This window comes from Lagenorhynchus albirostris, chromosome 2 (assembly GCF_949774975.1).
Source record: "Lagenorhynchus albirostris chromosome 2, mLagAlb1.1, whole genome shotgun sequence".
Lineage (NCBI taxonomy): Eukaryota > Metazoa > Chordata > Mammalia > Artiodactyla > Delphinidae > Lagenorhynchus > Lagenorhynchus albirostris.
In genome coordinates, this window is record NC_083096.1 from 71915830 (window position 1) to 71940306 (window position 24477).

Genomic DNA, 24477 nt, shown 5'->3' on the forward strand with positions numbered 1-24477 from the left:
AAACAAGAAATATACCACATAAACAACCTAATCTTACACCTAAAGCAATTAGAGAAGGAAGAACAAAAAAACCACAAAGTTAGCAGAAGGAAAGAAATCATAAAAATCAGATCAGAAATAAATGAAAAAGTAATCAAGAAAACAAGAGCAAAGATCAATAAAACTAAAAGCTGGTTCTTTGAGGGGATAAACAAAATTGATAAACCATTAGCCAGACTCATCAAGAAAAAAAGGGAGAAGACTCAAAACAACAGAATTAGACATGAAATAGGAGAAGTAACAAGTGACACTGCAGAAATTCAAAGGGTTATAAGAGATTACTACAAATAACTATATGCCAATAAAATGGACAACCTGGAAGAAATGGACAAATTCTTAGAAAAGCAAAACCTTCCGAGTCTGAACCAGGAAGAAATAGAGAATAAAAACAGACCAATCATAAGCACTGAAATTGAGACTGTGATTAAAAATCTTCCAACAAACAAAAGCCCAGGACAGATGCCTTCACAGGCGAATTCTATCAAACATTTAGAAAAGAGCTAAAAACTATCCTTCTCAAACTCTTCCAAAATATAACAGAGAGAGGAACACTCCCAAACTCAATCTACAAGGCCACCATCACTCTGATACCAAAACCAGACAAAGATGTCACAAAGAAAGACAACTACAGGTCAATATCACTGATGAACATAGATGCAAAAATCCTCAAAAAAATACTAGCAGACAGAATCCAACAGCACATTAAGAGGATCATACACCATGATCAAGTGGGGTTAATCTCAGGAATGCAAGGATTCTTTAATATATGCAAATCAATCAATCTGATAAACCATATTAAAAAATTGAAGAAGAAAATCCATATTATCATCTCAATAGATGCAGAAAAAGCTTTTGACAAACTTCAACACCCATTTATGATAAAAACCCTGCAGAAAGTAGGCATAGAGGGAACTTTCCTCAACATAATAAAGGCCATATATGACAAGCCCACAGCAAACATCATCCTCAATGGTGAAAAACTGAAAGCATTTCCACTAAGATCAGGAACAAGACAAGGTTGCCCACTCTCACCACTCTTATTCAACATAGTTTTGGAAGTTTTAGCCACAGCAATCAGAGAAGAAAAGGAAATAAAAGGAATCCAAATCAGAAAAGAAGAAGTAAAGCTGTCACTGTTTGCAGATGACATGATACTATACGTAGAGAATCCTAAAGATGCTACCAGAAAACTACTAGAGCTAATCAATATATTTGGTAAAGTGGCAGGATACAAAATTAATGCACATAAATCTCTGGCATTCCTATATACTAATGATGAAAAATCTGAAAGTGAAATCAAGAAAACACTCCCATTTACCATTGCAACAAAAAGAATAAAATATCTAGGAATAAACCTACCTAAGGAGACAAAAGACCTGTATACAGAAAATTATAAGACACTGATGAAAGAAATTAAAGATGATACAAATAGATGGAGAGATATACCATGTTCTTGGATTGGAAGAATCAGCATTGTGAAAATGACTCTACTACCCAAAGCAATCTATAGATTCAATGCAATCCCTATCAAACTATCACTGGCATTTTTCACAGAACTAGAACAAAAAATTTTGCAATTTGTATGGAAACACAAAAGACCCCAAATAGCCAAAGCAATCTTGAGAATGAAAAAAGGAACTGGAGGAATCAGGCTCCCTGACTTCAGACTATACTACAAAGCTACACGGTATGGTACTGGCACAAAAACAGAAAGATAGATCAATGGAACAGGATAGAAAGCCCAGAGATAAACCCATGCACATATGGACACCTTATTTTTGATAAAGGTGGCAGGAATGTACAGTGGAGAAAGGACAGCCTCTTCAATAAGTGGTGCTGGGAAAACTGGACAGGTACATGTAAAAGTATGAGATTAGATCACTCCCTAACACCATACACAAAAATAAGCTCAAAATGGATTAAAGACCTAAATATAAGGCCAGAAACTATCAAACTCTTAGAGGAAAACATAGGCAGAACACTCTATGACATAAATCACAGCAAGATCCTTTCTGACCCACCTCCTAGAGAAATGGAAATAAAAACAAAAATAAACAAATGGGACCTAATGAAACTTCAAAGCTTTTGCACAGCAAAGGAAACCATAAACAAGATGAAAGACAACCCTCAGAATGGGAGAAAATATTTGCAAATGAAGCAACCGACAAAGGATTAATCTCCAAAATTTATAAGCAGCTCATGCAGCTCAATAACAAAAAAACAAACAACCCAATCCCAAAATGGGCAGAAGACCTAAATAGACATTTCTCCAAAGAACATATACAGACTGCCAACAAACACATGAAAGAATGCTCAACATCATTAATCATTAGAGAAATGCAAATCAAAACTACAATGAGATATCATCTCACACCAGCCAGAACGGCCATCATCAAAAAATCTAGAAACAATAAATGCTGGAGAGGGTGTGGAGAAAAGGGAACACTCTTGCACTGCTGGTGGGAATGTGAATTGGTTCAGCCACTATGGAGAACAGTGTGGAGGTTCCTTAAAAAACTACAAATAGAACTACCATATGACCCAGCAATCCCACTACTGGGCATATACCCTGAGAAAACCGAATTTCAAAAAGAGTCATGTATCAAAATGTTCATTGCAGCTCTATTTATAATAGCCCGGAGATGGAAACAACCTAAGTGCCCATCATCGGATGAATGGATAAAGAAGATGTGGCACATATATACAATGGAATATTACTCAGCCATAAAAAGAAACGAAATTGAGCTATTTGTAATGAGGTGGATAGACCTAGAGTCTGTCATACAGAGTGAAGTAAGTCAGAAAGAAAAAGACAAATACCGTATGCTAACACATATATATGGAATTTAAGGGAAAAAAATGTCATGAAGAACCTAGGGGTAAGGCAGGAATAAAGACGCAGACCTCCTAGAGAACGGACTTGAGGTTATGGGGAGGGGGAAGGGTGAGCTGTGACAGGGCGAGAGAGAGTCATGGACGTATACACACTAACAAACGTAGTAAGGTAGATAGCTAGTGGGAAGCAGCCGCATGGCACAGGGATATTGGCTCGGTGCTTTGTGACAGCCTGGAGGGGTGGGACAGGGAGGGTGGGAGGGAAGGAGACGCAAGAGGGAAGAGATATGGGAACATATGTATATGTATAAGTGATTCACTTTGTTATAAAGCAGAAACTAACACACCATTGTAAAGCAATTATACCCCAATAAAGATGTTAAAAAAAAAAAAAAACTAAAAATAGAGCTACCACATGACCCAGCCATCCCACTTCTTGGCATATACCCTGAGAAAACCATAAGTCAAAACGAATCATGTACTTGGGCTTCCCTGGTGGTGCAGTGGTTGAGAGTCTGCCTGTCGATGCAGGGGACACGGATTCGTGCCCCAGTCTGGGAAGATCCCACATGCCTCAGAGAGGCTAGGCCCATGAGCCATGGCCATTGAGCCTGCACGTCCAGAGCCTGTGCTCTGCAACGGGAGAGGCCACAACAGTGAGAGGCCCGCGTACTGCCAAAAAAAAAAAAAAAAGTCATGTACCAAAATGTTCACTGCAGCACTATTTACAATAGCCAGGACATGGAAGCAATCTAAGTGTCCATCAACACATGAGTAAATAAAGAAGATGTGTCACATATATACAATGGAATATTACTCAGCCATAAAAAAGAAAAGAAATTGAGTTATTTGTAGTGAGGTGGATGGACCTAGAGCCTATCATACAGAGTGAAGTAAGTCAGAAAGAGAAAAACAAATACCATATGTTAACACATATATATGGAATCTAAAGATTGAAAAAAAATGGTTCAGGAGAACCTAGGACAGGAATAAAGACACAGCCATAAAGAATGGACTTGAGGATACAGAGAGGGGGAAGGGGAAGCTGGGACGAAGTGAGAGAGTGGCATGGACATATATACACTACCAAATGTAAAATAGATAGCTAGTGGGAAGCAGCTGCATAGCACAGGGAGATCAGCTTGGTGCTTTGTGATTACCTAGAGGGGTGGGATAGGAAAGGTGAGAGGGAGACGCAAGAGGGAGTGAATATGGGGATATATGTATACATAAAGCTGACTCACTTTATTATACAGCAGAAACTAACACAACACTGTAAATCAATTATACTCCAAGAAAGTTTTTTTTTTAAAAGCAAATAATCCTCCATTGTTCTCCATAACATCTGCACCAATTTACATTCCCACCAACAGTGTAGGGAGGTTCCCTTTTCTCCACAAATTCTCTAGCATTTATTATTTGTAGATTTTTGATGATGGCCATTGTGACTGTTGTGAGGTGATGCCTCATTGTAATTTTAATTTGCATATCACTAATAATTAGCAATGTTGTGCATCTTTTCATGTGCCTGTTGGCCATCTGTATGTCTTCTAGGAGAAATGTCTATTTAGGTCTTCTGCCCATTTTTTGTTTGGGCTGCTTGTTTTGTTTGTTTGTTTATTGAACTTTGTGCATTGTTTGTATATTTTGGGAATTAAGCTTTTGTTAGCGCTTCATTTTCAATTGTTCTCTCCCAGTCCATAGGTGTCTTTTCATTTTGGTTATGGTTTATTTGCTGTGCGAAAGCTTTTAAGTTTAATTAGGTCCATTTGTTTATTTTTGCTTTTATTTCCATTACTCTAGGAGATGGATCCCAAAAAATATTGCTGCAATTTTTTTTTCAGAGTGTTCTGCCTGTGTTTTCTTGTAGGAATTTTATAGTATCCAGTCTTACACTTAGGTCTTTAATCCATTTTGAGTTTATTTTTGTATACGGTGTCAGAGAATGTTCTAATTTCATTCTTTTACATGTAGCTATCCAGTTTTCCCTGCACCACTTACTGAAGAGACTGTCTTTTCTCCATTGTATATTCTTGCCTCCTTTATTGAACATTAATTGACCTTAGTTGTGTGGGCTTATTCCTGGGCTCTCTGTTCTGTTTCATTGATCCGTGTCTTTTTTTGTGTTATTGACCATTTTTATTGAGTCATTCTTCTTCTTCTTATTGGCCTGTTACAGTTTCTTACATATTCCGTATACAAGGAGTCCTCTGTCTGATATAAGTGTTGTAAATATTCTCTCCCAGCCTGTGGCTGGCAATTTCATATTCTGAATGGTGTCCTTCTAAAAGTAAAATATTTTAGTTTTAATATTTTAATAAAATGTAATCTATTTTTGATTTTTCTGTTTTGGTTTGCACTTCTGTGTTCTTTCTAAGAAAATTTTTCCTACATTATTGTCACAAACAATTTCTCTCAGAAGTTTCATCATTTTAATGTTTATACTTAGGTATATAATCATTCTATTTCTTATATATGGTGTTATGAAAATTTTACAATTATTTCTTTACATAGGTATATCTATTTTCTGGCATCGTTCATTTAAAAGATTTTTCTTTCCTCATTGAATTACCTTACACCTTTGTTGAAAATCAATTGATCACATATATGTAGATTGAGACTTACTTTTAAGTTTTGTTAAAGCAGTTAGAGTGTGTCCTTCTCTGATATCTAATTTATCCTTATGACTAAGGTTAGTGTTTTTGACTTCTTTGTTGACTGTCCCAAGTATTCTGTGATATTTCTTGACTCTAGCTAGTTGGATCTCAGACATCTCCCAACCACAAGTGAGTTGTAGGAAGTGTGTAACTTAGACTTCCAGTACGTCTTTGTTTAGTCTTGTAGAGTTTCACATTGTGCTTAAGAATTTTAGCATGCAGCTCATTATGAAAAGGTACCATATGCATATTTCTGTAACTCTTCCTCAAAATTGACCCAACTCTCTGGTATTTTGCTCCACAAGTTATAGCTGCTTTATCCTCCTCAAACTCCAATTTCACTCTCTTCAGCTCAGTAGGACTACTGTGCTCTCCTTGGGTTCTTTCTGTAAAATGGAAATAACATTGTTTTACCTGATGAAGTTATTATAGAGATTATATGAATGGATATTAATTATTAATGAATGGATAATGATGGCTGCACAGTGAATATTCAGAAAGCTGCTATTAAATATTAGATTTGCAGTATAAAAAATGGGTAGAAAGGAAAGCTTGCTGTTACAGTCCTCCAGCCTTCTCTCCCTAAAATGACCTATCAATTTAAAGAATTTTTACTCTTTTGTATCTGTCTCTTCCTCCTCAGAAGTCAGATAAACACTGGAACAACAAGACTTCTTGTTTGTATTAGCCCATATCATACATATATCAATTCAGAAACTTATATTTCTTATAATTAGAAATTAAAACAAGAAATCCATGATTTCTTCTCTCTTTACATAGCACAAAACTCCTGAATTCTTCAGGGAGAGAAATATTTTTGGAAGGAATAGATGTCTAAGGGCAATTTGAGGAGTCTGAGATACACTGTTCTTGATACTGGATGTGAAAAAAAATGCTCCCACTTAGTAATGCTGCAGTGCCTTGTAAATGCCCTATCTTAGCCCTCTTTGCCTTTTGTAATTCTTCTATTTTTCCTCCATTTTCCCTTCTAAACACTAAATTCTTTTCAGACAGAAGACAGTAGTTTTAAACTTGCTAAGAGTAAGGAAATCACCTAAACCAAGTGCAAAATATTTTGTAAATATTTCTTATTCTGAGTATCCTGAGCAGACCCCAGCAATAGGCATCTGCACATGCAACTCAGGAGTCTCAGGTCTATGTGGTCCAGAAACTACCTTTGTCATGAACTATGCCATCCTCATCTTTGTGAAACCCTCCCTGCCAAAACAATTACCAAGTGCCTGGAACATCATCAGTGTTTAATGCATATTGATTTAATTAGTGAATTAGTGGGTGTATAGATGAATGTCACATAGATAAATATATTTAAAGAGATGAATCTAGAAGACAATGAAGTGTAGAAAAAGTTGGAATTTGTGCCCCCTTAGAATGCAGGCATAACTAAGATTTAAAAAAAGGAGGAGAGATATAGGAAATTGTATCTGGCTTATTCAACTGGCAAACTTGAAGGAGAAGGAGGAGACTATGTGAAATTTTTCAAAAATGGCATGTACTTAATTCTTTGAAAGAGTTCATCTATATCCAGAATCTATAAAGCTAATTAATGATTAAGGGAGTGACAGTTTATTACTTCATTTGGCAAATGAAACCTTGAGTCAAAATAAATTACATATAAAAAATGATAGCATTCAAACTATCTATCTCCTACCTAGATCGAGTAAAGTAAATAATTTATTTGATTTATCTTTTACAAGTATTGTTAATGCCTAGAATCCAAAGGAGTACCTCACTCCAAGGCCTCAATCCTCTGGAGTATCCAACTCTATAAGAGCCAGGGATTTGCTGAAGCAACTGCCATCAGGAACATAGAGCAGCTAAGGCTGCATCTGTCCACTTAGCTCTAGCCCAGCTAGCAAGCTGAGTTTTCTTTCATCTTTAAAGGCTAATCTTAGCTCCTAGATTTTCCCCAATCAACTCTGGAGAAAAATACTGCCTGATGTTCTTCCAAATTTGTCCATGTCTCTTTTTCTTTATATTTTGATGGGATAAAGAAACCTGAGACTGCGCCAGAACTCTGCTTATAAATGTAAGTGTTTCCTATGAAAAGCTGCTCAACATCTCAGAGAAATACAAATCAAAACTACAATGAGGTATCACCTCACACCAGTTAGAATGGGCATCATTAGAAAATCTACAAACAACAAATGCTGGAGAGGGTATAGAGAAAGGGGGACCCCCTTGCACTGTTGGTGGGAATGTAAATTGATACAGCCCCTATGGAGAACAGTATGGAGATTCCTTAAAAAACTAAACATAGAATTACCATATGACCCAGCAATCCCACTACTGGGCATATACCCTGAGAAAACCATAATTCAAAAAGATACATGCACCCCAATGTTCATTGCAGCACTATTTACAATAGCCAGGTCATGGAAGCAACCTAAATGCCCATCGACAGACAAATGGATAAAGATGTGGCACATATATACAGTGGAATATTACTCAGCCATAAAAAGGAACGAAATTGGGTCATTTGCAGAGACGTGGATGAATCTACAGACTGTCATACAGAGTGAAATAAGTCAGAAAGAGAAAAACAAATATTGCATATTAACGCATATATGTGGAACATAGAAAAATGGCACAGATGAACCAGTTTGCAGGGCAGAAATTGAGACACAGATGTAGAGAACAAACGTATGAATACCAAGGGTGTAAAGTGGTGGTGGGGGGCGGAGGGGTAGTGTGATTAATTGGGAGATTGGGATTGGCATGTATACACTAAAATGTATAAAATGGGTAACTAATAAGAACCTGTTGTATAAAAAAATAAATAAAATCAATCAAAAAAGAAACGTCAGGGCTTCCCTGGTGGCGCAGTTGTTGAGAGTCTGCCTGCTGATGCAGGGGACACGGATTCGTGCCCCGGTCCGGGAGGATCCCACATGCCGCGGAGCGGCTGGGCCCGTGAGCCATGGCCGCTGAGCCTGCGCATCCGGAGCCTGTGCTCTGCAACGGAAGAGGCCACAACAGTTAGAGGCCCGCGTACCGCAAAAAAAAAAAAAAAAAAAAAAAAAAAAAAGAAATGTCAGTACTTCCTTTCTATTATAGTTGTGAACAACTCTTTTCTTTTAGCAATATCAACTCTCAATCAAACTGTACCAATATGTTGGGTACCAAAGAAAGATTCAAAGGCAGAAGGACTGGTGGAAACCATGCACAGGTGAAGTGGGTCATAGCATCAGGATCTGGGGTAAAACATAGGGACAGAGACCATGTGGTGAGATCTAGCTGAACGAAGTCCAATCATCTGATATGGAGAGAGAGTAAAGTTAGAAAAAGATTAAAAAGTGTAAAACAAAATATTCCTAAAATGACTTAAAGTAGGAAAAGTAATAAGGAAATGCCTGAATAGAACAGATATGTATTTTAGCAGAAGGAAAAAAAAATGTACCTGCTGGACTAAAGGTGGAAGAATAAGAGTTAGGAGTAGATGAAAGTGTGAAGCATACTGCCTGTGTGAGGATCATAGGGAATAAAAAAGGCATTGATCAATTTCCTAAGCCACTGGTGTGTAACACATAGTACAAAAGAAATATTGAAAATATTAAAAACAAGACCCTGGTTAATTAGAAGACACAGTCCTGCAGTTGGTAGTTTAGGATATTGGGGATACAGTCTCACCTCTGCTGTTAAGTAGCTATATAACCTAGATCTTTACATTTTACTTTTTTGGGCCTCAGTTTCTTTGTAACATGAAGGGGTTGAACTAGATACTAAGAACTAACACTTATTGAATATTAATATGATTCAGAAACATAACTGTGAGCATTTGGTACTCACAAAAATGTTTTGTTTCTGCTATTATTATCATTATTGCCATTTCAGGTAAAAACCTGAGGCACATAGAAGAGTTTTCCACAAGATCACAAAGCTAGTCGGTGACAGAGGCATTGTCCTAGCCTAGGCAGCCTAGGTCCAGAGCCTACATCCTTCTGTCCTTACTATGCTTGCATTCCAGCAAATTATCTCAGAACAAACTGACAGAGAAGTAAATGCACACAGTATTCAAAGTCTCAGAACTACTCAGGGAAGCCTTTTCAGAGATAAATATTAATCTGGGGTTTTGAAGGATGAATAGATATTAATTGTGAGGGGTAAAGGATAGTAGGAAAGGAAATGCAATGTTACTGGTAAAGATAAAGAGATAGAAATTTGTGAGGTGTGATGACTGTGAAGAGTGGAAGTATGATCTAATGACCTGAGATAGTGATTAGAACAGAGAATTCCAGATAATCATGGAGAAATAATTGAGAGAACTAGGAACATTAAGAGGAAAATAAGACCCATAAAGGGATATGATCATTTTATTCCAATAACTAGAAGGCTGTCATTTATTTAAAAGAAAAAAAAAGAATGAATTTTCTTGTGAGTATCTGCAGAGAACAAGTCAAGAACAAAGAGTGGAGGTTTTGAGAAGGCATAGGTCATCTCAGAATAAGAAGGCTCTAGCCAGTTAAGCCATCTAGGAAGAGAGCAGCCTGCTTTGTGAGGCAATGGGCTCCTTATAACTGGAACTTAACTACGGTGACTGGACAATACTTTACAGATTTATATCAAAAGGTTCACAGAATTAGGTGCAGATTAAGTAAGAAGACTCCTGAGCTTTGTTCTAATATAAAGATTTTATGATTTTCTAAGGCTAGTGTAAAGGTTTTAGAATTATGTTATCTCTGAATCAAACTACAGGTCTCCCCACAGATAATGGTGAGACTTGATCTGAGAACATCATGGAGGCAGCAGACATTGAGGCAGAGGTCAAGGGAGCGAATATGTCAGCCCAAGACCTGGCATGCTCTGAGCATGATTTGAGCTTTAGTTAGATTCTTACTCCCAAATTCCCATGCACTCATGACAAGGGAAACCCCAATATGCGGTATCATTCTAAGTCCATGCCAAAGGCTTCACAATTGATCATGGGCAAATAAAGCTCAACATTTCATTACATATAAGCAAGCAGTATTTGTGTCAAGTATATGAGGGGCTGGATAGATGACTTTTCAATTGTTTTTGTTTTTCCAGTTCAGATTTTCATAAAATGACTTTGAAGATAGGTGATTTCTCAAGACTGTCACTCTCATGCGGGTTAAGCAAATGATTTAATCTTTTTGAAACTTGGTTTCCATAAAATGGCACGATTAGATGAGATGAACTCTAGAATCACCTCTTGATTTAACACACTAGGTATGAAACTTCTATGCAAATAAGAAGAGAAATGGAAACAACTTATAAAAATAAATTTCTTCAGGTATTGTTGAATTGGGAATTTTCTTATGTCCCTAGTCTTCATGCCTCCTGCTTTCCACTCACCCCTGATCAAAGTGTTTGACTTGTTTTTTACTCATTTTTTCAGACCAGTATTATCAACTTTGTACAGAAACACAAACATGATTTCTCTGGGGGCATTCACTTTTGTCAAATTCTTTCTGTTGTCCGTTTCAGGATGTCTGAGTCTGATTCCCAGTGACCAATGAAGAGATAGAACCAGGGCATGATCACCGAGTTCATCCTTATAGGCTTCTCAAACCTGGGGGATCTGCAGATCCTTCTCTTCTTTATCTTCCTCCTGGTCTACCTGACCACTCCGATGGACAGTGCCACCATCATGACTATCATTCTTCTGGATCAGGCTTTGCACACCCCTATGTATTTCTTTCTCTTTGTCCTCTCCTGCTCTGAAACCTGCTAAACCTTGGTCATCGTACCAAAAATGCTGACCAATCTGCTTTCCACAACTAGAACTACTTTTTTCCCTGGGTGTGCTGCCCAGCTCTATTTCTTTGTGGGCTTGGCTTGTACCAACTGTTTTCTAATTGCTGTGATGGGCTACAATCACTATGTTGCCATCTACAACCCTTCTCAACTGCACAGTCATCATCAGCCATCCACCCACATACTGCTGGTTTTAGCCTCAAGCATCTGTAGTTTTCTGATCTCTGTAGTTGTCAACATCCTGGTGTTTACTGTACCCTTCTGTGCCTCCAATCGGATCCACCACTTCTGACATTTCCCCTGTCATAAAACTGGGCCGCACAGACATCAACATAAAGGAGATGGTTATGTTCTTACTCAGCATTCTGGTATTGCTGGTTCCCTTTGTGTTGATCTTCATCTCCTATGTCTTCATTGTTTCCACCATCCTCAAGATCTCTTCAGCGGAGGGACAGCATAAGGCCTTTGCCACCTGTGTCTCCCACCTCACAGTGGTCATTGTTCACTATGGCTGTGCTTCCTTTATCTACTTGAGGCCGACATCCCTGTACTTCTCAAATAAGGACCGACTTGGGGCAGTGACCTATATGGTGATCACCCCGCTACTCAAGCCCCTTGTCTACACACTGAGGAACAAAGAAGTGAAGACGGCTCTGAGAAATGTTCTCAGTAGGTACTCATTTCCCAAAACTGCATGAGTGAGTTGATAAGTCAGGGAAGTTATATTCATGAAAGTGTCTGGGGTAGAACTTCAATAAATATACCTACACTCTTTTGTCAAAAAAATAAAATAAAACAAGAAAAAAGGACCTCGGGTTACATTGATTATATTTATTGGAAAGTCCTTCTTCCTGTTTAGCCTATATTCATTGTAGAGGTTGTACCATTTGGTCTCCAGAAAGTTATGTGAGTGTGGCAAATTTCAAGGACTCAAGCCATGCTATTTTTGTGCATTGAAAATATCAGTTTTCTCAGATCAACACTACAAATGCTGCATTATTTTTCTAAGAATGTCCAGCCTGTTAATATTCTTCCTACAGTGAAGGAAACAGTAGGGGATGTTTTTTAAGTCTCTGAATGCTTCTATATATATCTTTTGAGGTTTCAAATCAATATTTACAGTAAATACATTATTTATAGACAAAAAGAATAATTTGATTATGGATAAATGAGGAGAGAATCAAAGTTCCATGAGGCTGATGGTAGAGGAGAAAACATGGACTCTGGAATCACAAAGACCTAAGTTTGAATATTGATTTGGATCATTTTCCAGCCAAAGGCCATGGGCCAGACTTAACCTCTCTCATGGTCAGTTATTCTCTATGTATCATTAGACCTTTAACACCTTCTCAGCTGGGCACTGTAAGAACTAAAAGAATTAATAGATGTAAAGCAATTTGGTCCTCTTCTGATAGAAGGCATGAAAAATTATTAGTTTTTTTCTACTTCCCTTCATTTTCCTTTTTGCATTCCATACACTAGGATTGTACTTAATACCAGTTGCAGTGTGAAAGTAAGTTGACCATCCAAGAGTTCTGTTTATGCATCTGCTACTATGTGCAAAGCATTAAACTAGGTACTGTAGGAAAAGAGTAATAAAAGTATGGTTGCCTCATTCTTTCATGTCTCACTATAAGAAATAACCAAATTTTAGTCACCTATAATATATATTATATTTATTTGGCTGAGTTTTGTTTTTGCTGTGAGTTTTGTTGAAGATATGTTTCAACATAATTTTATAAGAAACTAATTTCATAAGTGTTCATTTCTCAGCCTTCCACTTGAGCAACATGTAGTTTAGGAGCTCTTGCTTGGGTGTGTGGGGGGTCACATAACATAGTTTTTTAAAAAAAAATAAATTTATTTTATTTATTTATTTTTGGCTGTGTTGGGTCTTCGTTGCTCCACACGGGCTTTCTCTAGTTGCGGTGAGCAGGGGCTACTCTTTGTTGCAGTGCACAGGCTTCTCATTGCAGTGGCTTCTCTTGTACCGAGCACAGGCTCTAGGTGCACGGGCTTCAGTAGCTGAGGCACACGGGCTTCAGTAGCTGTGGCACACGGGCTCAGTAGTTGTGGCTTGAGGGCTCTAGAGTGCAGGATTGGTAGTTGTGGCGCACGGGCTTAGTTGCTCCACAGCATGTGGGATCTTCCCAGACCAGGGCTCAAACTTGTTTCCCCTGCATTTTCAGGTGGATTGTTAACCACTGCACCACCAGGGAAGCCCATAAAATAGATTTAAAAATAAGTTTCCTGGGACTTCCCTGGTGGTGCAGTGGTTGAGAGTCCGCCTGCCGATGCAGGCGACACGGGTTTGTGCCCCAGTCCGGAAAGATCCCACATGCCGCAAAGCGGCTAGGTCCGTGAGCCATGGTCGCTGAGCCTGCGCGTCTGGAGCCTGTGCTCCGCAACAGGAGATTCCACAACAGTGAGAGGCCCGCGTACCACAAAATAAATAAATAAATAAATAAGTTTCCTAACATATTTCTTGTGTGAGGAGGTACAATAACTTAAATTCTGTGAAATGAGACTAAGTAAAACATGGTTTTTATAAGGATTAAATGAGGAAATGCCTTACAGTATATCTAGCTCATCTTTTTATGACTGGCTTATTTCACTTAGGAAAAGGGGAATTGTTGTTTGATGGTTACAGAGTTTCAGATTTGCAAGATGAAAAAGTTCTATAGATCTGTTTTACAACAATGTGAATATACTTAATACTACTGAACTGCACACATAAAAATGGTTAAGATAGTAAATTTTATGATTAACAAAGCTGAAATTTTTGGTAGGCATTCATTTCCCACTGAAAACTTTCTCCAAAGCAAGGTCAGTGTGGAGGGATTAGTCAAGAGACTCAAGAAAGTTTCAGAAGCAAACTTCTCAAAATCATTTGCCAGTAATTAGATATCTATATTTGATGTTGAAAGATCTGATATTTGCAAATAAGAATGTAGGCTATATGTAATGTTTTCTTCTCTAGTTTACCCCATCCTCTTACATATGGCAACCTTGCCTCTAGCGTAGCCCTGGCTTCCCCCTCCAGCTTCTCTGATGTGGGCAGTAGCTTTTTTTTTTTTTAAACATATTTATTGGAGTATAATTGCTTTACCATTGTGTGCTAGTTTCTGGTGTATAAAAAAGTGAATCAGCTGTATGTGTACATATATCCCCACCCTCTTGCATCTCCCCCCCAACCCTCCCTATCCCACCCTTCTAGGTGATCACAGACCACTGAGCTGATCTCCCTGTGCTATGCAGCTGCTTCTCACTAGCTATCTATTTTACATTTGGTAGTATATATATGTCAGTGCTACTCTTTCACTGCATCCCAGCTTACCCTTCCCCCTCCCCATGTCAAGTCCATTCTCTACATTTGCATCTTTATTCCTGTCCTGCCCCTAGGTTCATCAGAACCATTTTTTTTAGATTCCATATATATGTGTTAGCATACAGTATTTGTTTTTCTCTTTCTGACTTACTTCACTCTGTATGATAGTGGGCAGTAGCTATTAACCACTACCCCCCACATCTGAGTCTTAGGAGTTTTATCTACTATTCAATTAATTATGTGATCCACCTATAATCTCAGTAGACTACATCAGCATAGCTATTTCAATCTCTTTTATCCATTTATATTAAGCACTAAAATATGACTTCTCATCCCCAGGGTCTTTTCTATCCTTTTTAAAAGCTACAAAGTTTTACTTTCATCTGCATCCTACACAAAACTATACAAAACTCCTGTTGTTTATGTCACAACTTTATACAATAGCTATAAAGTTCTATGCAGTTTGAACATAAAACTACCAAACTTTCCTGCCACTCACCGTGCCTAAAGATATTTTTCTTCTTGAATGTTATGGAAAAATACATTTACTTACAAGATAAAAGGAGATTGCTTAAATGCTGAGAGCACAAAGATTCAAGACTGTAATCTAAAAACTCCAAGTAAAACTCGATATTCCTGAAAGATGCACTAACAATTATTCTATCCTTATGTGTATTTCCCTGAAACCTCTAGAGTAATATACACTGAAAGTTGAGAAGTCTGTTCCTACCCTAGAAAAGAGGCAAATAATTATTTCATGTTTTATTCTAATATTTAGAGAATTGTAAGTTTGTGTTAATATGGTACTTTTATAAAATTTACAATTATTATTAAATTACTTAAGTAATTAGTAAAATGTAATAAATGAATCTGTTAAGAAAAAAATAATACAACAGCAGGATATCATGGCTTATATAGCATAAAATTATAACTAGATAAATAATAAGTAAGCACCACTTACTCTGTCATAATAATCCTGTTTCAAATGAATCTAGAACTCAGTTTGTGAAGCCCAGACAATGAACTACCTGGGAGCCAGGATTCTTCTTTCTCCCAGCAAAAATAACTGCATTTAAATATTAATTCTTGAGAAGACGTTCAAGATGGCGGAGGAGTAAGACATGGAGATCACCTTCCTCCCCACAAATACATCTACATGTGGAACAACTCCTACTGAACACTGGCAGAAAACCTAAGACTTCCCAAAAGGCAAGAAACTCCCCACGTACCTGGATAGGGTAAAAGAAAAAAGGTAAAACAGAGACAAAAGAATAGGGACGGCACCTGCACCAGTGGGAGGGAGCTGTGAAGGAGGAAAGGTTTCCACACACTAGGAGCCCCTTCGCAGGCGGAGACTGTGGGTGGCAGAGTAGGGGAGCCTCGGAGCCATGGAGGAGAGCGCAGCAACAGGGGTGTGGAGGGCAAAGCGGAGAGATTCCCGCACAGAGGATCAGGGCCGACCGGCACTCACCAGCCCGAGAGGCTTGTCTGCTACCCTCCGGGGTGGGCGGGGCTGGGAGTGGAGGCTCGGGCTTCGGTCAGAGTGCAGGGAGAGGACTGGGGTTGGCGGCGTGAACACAGCCTGAAGGGTGCTAGTGAGCCACAGCTAACCAGGAGGGAGTCCGGGAAAAACTCTGGACCTGTCCAAGAGACAAGAGACCATTGTTTCCGGGTGAGTGAGGAGAGGGATTCAGAGCACCGCCCAACTGAGCTCCAGAGACGGGAGCGAGGCATGGCTAACACCGCGGACCCGAGAGACAGGCATGAAACGCTAAAGCTGCTGCAGCCACCAAGAAGCCTGTGTGCAAGCGCAGGTCACTATTCACACCTCCCCTCCCGGGAGCCTGTGCAGCCCACCACTGCCAGGGTCCCGTGATACAGGGACAACTTCCCCCAGAGAACACACGGCATGCCTCAGACTGGTGCAAAGTCATGTCGGCCTCTGCCGCTGCAGGCTTGCCCCGCATTCCATACCCCTCCGTCCCCCAGTCCTGAGTGAGCCAGAGACCCCTAATAAGCTGCTACTTTAACGCCGGCCTGTCTGAGTGAAGAACAGATGCCCTTCAGGCGACCTACACACAGAGGTGGAGCCAACTACACAGCTGAACCCCAGGAACTGTGCAAACAAAGAAGAGAAAGGGAAATTCCTCCCAGCAGCCTCAGGAGCAGTGGATTAAATCTCTGCAATCAACTTGATATACCCGGAATCTCTGGAATACCTGAATAGATAACGAATCATCCCAAAATTGAGGTGGTGGACTTTGGGAGCAGCTGTAGACTTGGGGTTTGCTTTCTGCATCTAATTTGTTTCTGGTTTTATGTTTATCATAGATAAGTATTTAGAGTGTATTATCATTGGTAGATTTGTTTATTGATTTGGTTGCTTTCTTCCTTTTTTTTTAATATATATAGAATTTTTTTCCTTTTTCTCTTTTTGTGAGTGTGTATGCCTCTTTGTGCAATTTTGTTTGTATAGCTTTGTTTTTACCATTTGTCCTAGAGTTCTGTCTGTCCGTTTTTTGTTTTTTAGTATAGTTTTTAGTGTTTGTTATCATTGGGGGATTTGATTTTTGGTTTGCTTGCTCTCTTCTTTTTTTTTTTTATTACTTTTAAAAATTTTTTATTTTAATAATTTTCTTTTATATTTCATTTTAATGACTCAATTTTATTTTATTTTACTTGATTCTTTATTTCTTTCTCTTTTTTTCTCCCTTTTCTTCTAAGCCATGTGGCTGACAGTGTCTGGGGCTCCAGCCAGGTGTCAGGCCTGTGCCTTTGAGGTGGGAGAGCCGAGTTCAGGACACTGGTCCACCAGAAACCTCCCAGCTCCACGTAATATCAACTGAAAAGCTCTCCCAGAGATCTCCATCTCAACACTAAGATGCAGCTCTACTCAACAACCAGCAAGCTCAAGTGCTGGACACCCCATGCCAAACAACTAGCAAGACAGGAACACAGCATGACCCATTAGCAGAGAGGCTTCCTAAAATCATAATAAGTCCACAGACACCCCAAAAAACACCACTGGCCATGGTCCTGCCCACCAAAAAGACAAGATCCAGCCTCATCCACCAGAACACAGGCACCGCTCCCCTCCACCAGGAAACCTACAAAACCCACTGAACCAACCTTAGTCACTGGGGGCAGACACCAAAAACAATGGTAACTACAAACATGCAGCCAGCAAAAAGGAGACCCCAAACCCAATAAGTTAAGCAAAATGAAAAGACAGACAAACACACAGCAGATTAAGGAGTAAGGCAAAAAAACACCAGAACAAACAAATGAAGAGGAAATAGGCAGCCTACCTAAAAGAATTCAGAGTAATGGTAGTAAATATGATCCAAAATCTTGGAAGTAGAATGGAGAAAATAAAACAAACTTTTAATAAGGACCTAGAAGAAGTAAAGAGCAAACAAACAATGATGATCAACCCAATAAATGAAATTAAATATTCTCTAGGAGGAATCAATAGCAGAAAAACTGAGGAAGAAAATGGATAAGTGACCTGGAAAATATAATAGTGGAAATAACTACCATAGAGCAGAATAGAGTAAAAAGAATGAAAAGAAATGAGGACAGTCTCAGAGTCTTCTGGGACAACATTAAATGCAACAACATTCGAATTACAGAAGACCCAGAGAAGAAGAGAAAAAGAAAGGGACAGAGAAAATATTTGAAGAGATTATAGTTGAAAACTTCCCTAATACGGGAAAGGAAATAGTCAGTCAAGTCCAGGAAGACCAGAGACTCCCGTATAGGATAAATCCAAGGAGAAACATGCCAAGACACATATTAATCAAACTATCAAAAATTAAATACAAACAAAAAATATTAAAAGCAGTAAGGGAAAAACATCAAATAACATACAAGGGAATACCCATAAGATAAACAGCTGATCTTTCAGCAGAAATTCTGCAGGCCAGAAGGGAGGGGCAGTATATATATGTGTATATATATATATATATATATATATATATATATATTTGTGTATGTGTGTGGTACGCGGGACTCTCACTGTTGTGGCCTCTCCCGTTGTGGAGCACAAGCTCCGGATGTGCAGGCTCAGTGGCCATGGCTCACGGGCCTAGCCGCTCTGCGGCACGTGGGATCTTCCCGGACTGGGGCACGAGACCATGTCGCCTACATCGGCAGGCGGACTCTCAACCACTGCACCACCAGGAAAGCCTGGGGCAGGATATATTTAAAGTGATGAAAGGCAAAAGCCTACAACCAAGATTACCCTAGCCAGCAAGGATTTCATTCAGATTCAATGGAGTAATTAAAACCTTTACAGACAAGCAAAAGCTAAGAGAATTCAGCACCACGAAACCAGCTTTAAAACAAATGCTAAAGGAACTTCTTTAGGCAGGAAATACAAGAAAAGAAAAATAGCTACAATAACAAACCCAAAACAATTAAGAAAATGGTAATAGAAATATCATATCGACAACTACCTTAAAAGAAAATGGATTTAAAGTGCCAAACAAAAGACACAGACTAGCTAAATGGATACAAAAACAAGACCAGGATATATTCTGTCTACAAGAGACACACTTCAGACCAAGGGACACATACAGACTGAAAGTGAGGAGTGTAAAAAGATATGTCATGCAAATGAAAATCAAAAGATAGCTGGAGTCACAAAGAGAACACAAAGACTGGACACTGGGCACTCAGACCAGAGAAGAAAATGTGGGAGACTCACATCACTCCCCAAATAAGAAGAGTATCAATTCTTCTGGCAAAAATAGATGGCAGACCACACTTAAAGCGAGCTGGGTATGAGTTCATAAGCAGAGACCAGAAAGCATCTTGGACACTTAAAAGAACATGCAGCAATAACCCATGAGATACACCAAAAGGGAACCTGATGAATTGCACAAGACAAGAACAGGATTTCAGCCATCTGCATGAAAGGCTCTTGGTGCTGCAGCCAGGAGTCAGTGCTGTGCCTCTGAGGTGGGAGAGCCAACTTCAGGACACTGGTCCACAAGAGACCTCCCAGCGCCACATAATATCAAACGGCAAAAATCTCCCAGAGATCTCCATCTCAAAACCAGCACCCAGCTTCACTCAACGACTAGCAAATTACAGTGCTGGACATCCTATGCCAAACAACTAGCAAGACAGGAACACAACCCCACCCATTAGCAGAGAGGCTGCCTAACATCATAATAAGGCCACAGACACCCCAAAACACACCACCAGACATGGACCTGCCCACCAGAAAGACAAGATCCAGCCTCATCCACCAGAACACAGTCCCCTCCACCAGGAAGCCTACACAACCCACTGAACCAACATTAGCCACTGGGGACAGACACCAAAAACAATGGGAACTTCGAACCTGCAACCTGCAAAAAGGAGACCCCAAACACAGTAAGATAAGCAAAATGAGAAGACAGAAAAACACACCACAGATGAAGGAGCAAGATAAAAACCCACCAGACCTAACAAATGAAGAGGAAATAGGCAGTCTACCTGAAAAAGAATTCAGAATAATGATAGTAAAGATGATCCAAAATCTTGGAAATAGAATAGACAAAATGTAAGAAACGTTTAACAAGGACCTAGAAGAACTAAAGATGAAACAAGCAATGATGAACAACACAATAAATGAAATTAAAAGTACTCTAGATGGGATCAATAGCAGAATAACTGAGGCAGAAGAACGGATAAGTGACCTGGAAGATAAAATAGTGGAAATAACTACTGCAGAGCAGAATAAAGAAAAAAGAATGAAAAGAACTGAGGACAGTCTCAGAGACCTCTGGGACAACATTAAATGCACCAATATTCGAATTATAGGGGTTCCAGAAGAAGAAGAGAAAAAGAAAGGAACTGAGAAAATATTTGAAGAGATTATAGTTGAAAACTTCCCTAATATGGGAAAGGAAATAGTTAATCAAGTTCAGGAAGCACAGAGAGTCCCATACAGGATAAATCCAAGGAGAAATATGCCAAGACACATATTAATCAAACTGTCAAAAATTAAATACAAAGAAAACATATTAAAAGCAGCAAGGGAAAAACAACAAATAACACACAAGGGAATCCCCAAAAGGTTAACAGCTGATCTTTCAGCAGAAACTCTGCAAGCCAGAAGGGACTGGCAGGACATATTTAAAGTGATGAAGGAGAAAAAACTACAACCAAGATTACTCTACACAGCAAGGATCTCATTCAGATTTGATGGAGAAATTAAAACCTTTACAGAGAAGCAAAAGCTGAGAGAGATCAGCACCACCAAACCAGCTTTACAACAAATGCTACAGGAACTTCTCTAGGCAAGAAACACAAGAGAAGGAAAAGACCTAAAATAACGAACCCAAAACAATTAAGAAAATGGGAATAGGAACATACATATCGATAATTACCTTAAATGTAAATGGACTAAATGCTCCCACCAAAAGACACAGATTGGCTGAATGGATACAAAAACAAGACCCATATATTTGCTGTCTACAAGAGACCCACTTCAGACCTAGAGACACATACAGACTGAAAGTCAGGGGATGGAAAAAGATATTTCATGCAAATGGAAACCAAAAGAAAGCTGCAGTAGCAATTCTCATATCAGAAAAAGTAGACTTTAAAATAAACACCACTAGAAGAGACAAAGAAGGACACTATATAATGATCAAGGGATCGATCCAAGAACAAGATATAACAATTGTAAGTATTTATGCGCCCAACATAGGAGCACCTCAATACATAAGGCAAATAATAACAGCCATAAAAGGGGAAATCAACAGTAACACATTCATAATAGGGAATTTTAACACCCCAATTTCACCAATGGGCCGATCATACAAAATGAAAATAAATAAGGAAACACAAGCTTTAAATGATACATTAAACAAGATGGACTTAATTGATACTTATAGGACATTCCATCCAAAAACAACAAAATACACATTTTTCTCAAGTGCTCATGGAACATTCTCCAGGATAGATCATATCTTGGGTCACAAATCAAGCCTTGGTAAGTTTAAGAAAATTGAAATTGTATCAAGTATCTTTTCTGACCACAACACTATGAGACTAGATATCAATTACAGGAAAAGAGCTGTAGAAAATACAAACACATGGAGGCTAAACAATACACTACTTAATAATGAAGTGATCACTGAAGAAATCAAAGAGGAAATTAAAAAATACCTAGAAACAAATGACAATGGAGACACGATGGCCCAAAACCTATGGGATGCAGCAAAAGCAGTTCTAAGAGGGAAGTTTATAGCAATAAAATCCTACCTTAACAAACAGGAAAAATCTCGAATAAACAACCTAACCTTGCACCTAAAGCAATTAGAGAAAGAAGAACAAAAACAAAAACCCAAAGTTAGCAGAAGGAAAGAAATCAGATCGGAAATAAATGAAAAAGAAATGAAGGAAACGATAGCAAAGATCAATAAAACTAAAAGCTGGTTCTTTGAGAAGATAAACAAAATTGATAAACCATTAGCCAGACTCATCAAGAAAAAAAGGGAGAAGACCCAAATCAATAGAATTAGAAATGAAAAAGGAGAAGTAACAACTGACACTGCAGAAATACAAAAGATCCTGAGAGATTACTACAAGCAACTCTATGCCAATAAAATGTACAACCTGGAAGAAATGGACAAATTCTTAGAGATACACAACATGCCAAGACTGAATCAGGAAGAAATAGAAAATATGAACAGACCAATCACAAGCACTGAAATTGAAACTGTGATTAAAAATCTTCCAACAAACAAAAGCCCAGGACCAGATGGCTTCACAGGTGAATTCTATGAAACATTTAGAGAAGAGCTAACACCTATCCTTCTCAAACTCTTCCAAAATATAGCAGAGGGAGGAACACTCCCAAACTCATTCTACGAGGCCACCATCACCCTGATACCAAAACCAGACAAGGATGTCACAAAGAAAGACAACTATAGGCCAATATCACTGATGAACATAGATGCAAAAATCCTCAACAAAATACTAGCAGACAGAATCCAACAGCACATTAAGAGGATCATACACCATGATCAGGTGGCGTTTATTCCAGGAATGCAAGGATTCTTCAATATATGCAAATCACTCAACGTGATACACCATATTAATAACTTGAAGGAGAAAAACCATGTGATCATCTCAATAGATGCAGAGAAAGCCTTAGACAAAATTCAACACCCATTTATGATAAAAACCCTGCAGAAAGTAGGCACAGAGGGAACTTTCCTCAACATAATAAAGGCCAACATCGTCCTCAATGGTGAAAAACTGAAAGCATTTCCACTAAGATCAGGAACAAGACAAGGTTGCCCACTCTCACCACTCTTATTCAACATAGTTTTGGAAGTCTTAGCCACAGCAATCAGAGAAGAAAAGGAAATAAAAAGAATCCAAATCGGAAAAGAAGAAGTAAAGCTGTCACTGTTTGTAGATGACATGATACTATACATAGAGAATCCTAAAGATGCTACCAGAAAGCTACTAGAGCTAATCAATGTATTTGGTAAAGTAGCAGGATACAAAATTAATGCACAGAAATCTCTTGCATTCCTATACACTAATGATGAAATATCTGAAAGTGAATTCAAGAAAACACTCCCATTTACACTGCAACAAAAAGAAAAAAATATCTAGGAATAAACCTACTTAAGGAGACAAAAGACCTATATGCAGATAATTAGAAGACACTGATGAAAGAAATTAAAGATGATACAAATAGATAGAGAGATATACCATGTTCTTGGATTGGAAGAATCAACATTGTGAAAATAATTCTACTACCCAAAGCAATCTAGAGATTCAATGCAATCCCTATCAAACTACCACTGGCATTTTTCACAGAACTAGAACAAAAAATCTCACAATTTGTATGGAAACACAAAAAACCCCGAATAGCCAAAGCAATCTTGAGAACAAAAAAAAGAGCTAGAGGAATCAGGCTCCCTGACTTCAGACTATATTGCAAAGCTACAGTAATCAAGACAGTATGGTACTGGCACAAAAACAGAAAGATAGATCAATGGAACAGGATAGAAAGCCCAGAGATAAATCCACACACATATGGTCACCTTATCTTTGATAAAGGAGGCAGGAATGTACAGTGGAGAAAGGAAAGCCTCTTCAATAAGTGGTGCTGGGAAAACTGGACAGGTACATGTAAAAGTATGAGATTAGATCACTCCCTAACACCATACACAAAAATAAGCTCAAAATGGATTAAAGACCTAAATATAAGGCCAGAAACTATCAAACTCTTAGAGGAAAACATAGGCAGAACACTCTATGACATAAATCACAGCAAGATTCTTTTTGACCCACCTCCTAGAGAAATGGAAATAAAAACCAAAATAAACAAATGGGACCTAATGAAACTTCAAAGCTTTTGCACAGCAAAGGAAACCATAAACAAGACCAAAAGACAACCCTCAGAATGGGAGAAAATATTTGCAAATGAAACAACTGACAAAGGATTAATCTCCAAAATTTATAAGCAGCTCATGCAGCTCAATAACAAAAAAACAAACAACCCAATCCCAAAATGGGCAGAAGACCTAAATAGACATTTCTCCAAAGAAGATATACAGACTCCCAACAAACACATGAAGGAATGCTCAACATCATTGATCATTAGAGAAATGCAAATCAAAACTACAATGAGATATCATCTCACACCAGTCAGAATGGCCATCATCAAAAAATCTAGAAACAATAAATGCTGGAGAGGGTGTGGAGAAAAGGGGACCCTCTTGCACTGTTGGTGGGAATGTAAATTGATACAGCCACTGTGGAGAACAGTATGGAGGTTCCTTAAAAAACTACAAATAGAGCTACCATATGACCCAGCAATCTCACTACTGGGCATATACCCTGAGATAACCATAATTCAAAAAG

The 24477-nt window shown here is 38.6% G+C and overlaps 1 protein-coding gene across 1 annotated transcript; it reads left to right on the top strand.

Annotated features, from left to right (window-relative positions):
* The first annotated feature begins 11025 nt into the window (after positions 1-11025).
* On the top strand, positions 11026-11965 carry LOC132515446 (olfactory receptor 10T2-like). Its single transcript, XM_060141862.1, is given in 2 exon segments — positions 11026-11555; positions 11557-11965. Coding segments are annotated over 2 exon segments (939 nt in total).
* The last annotated feature ends 12512 nt before the right edge of the window (positions 11966-24477 follow it).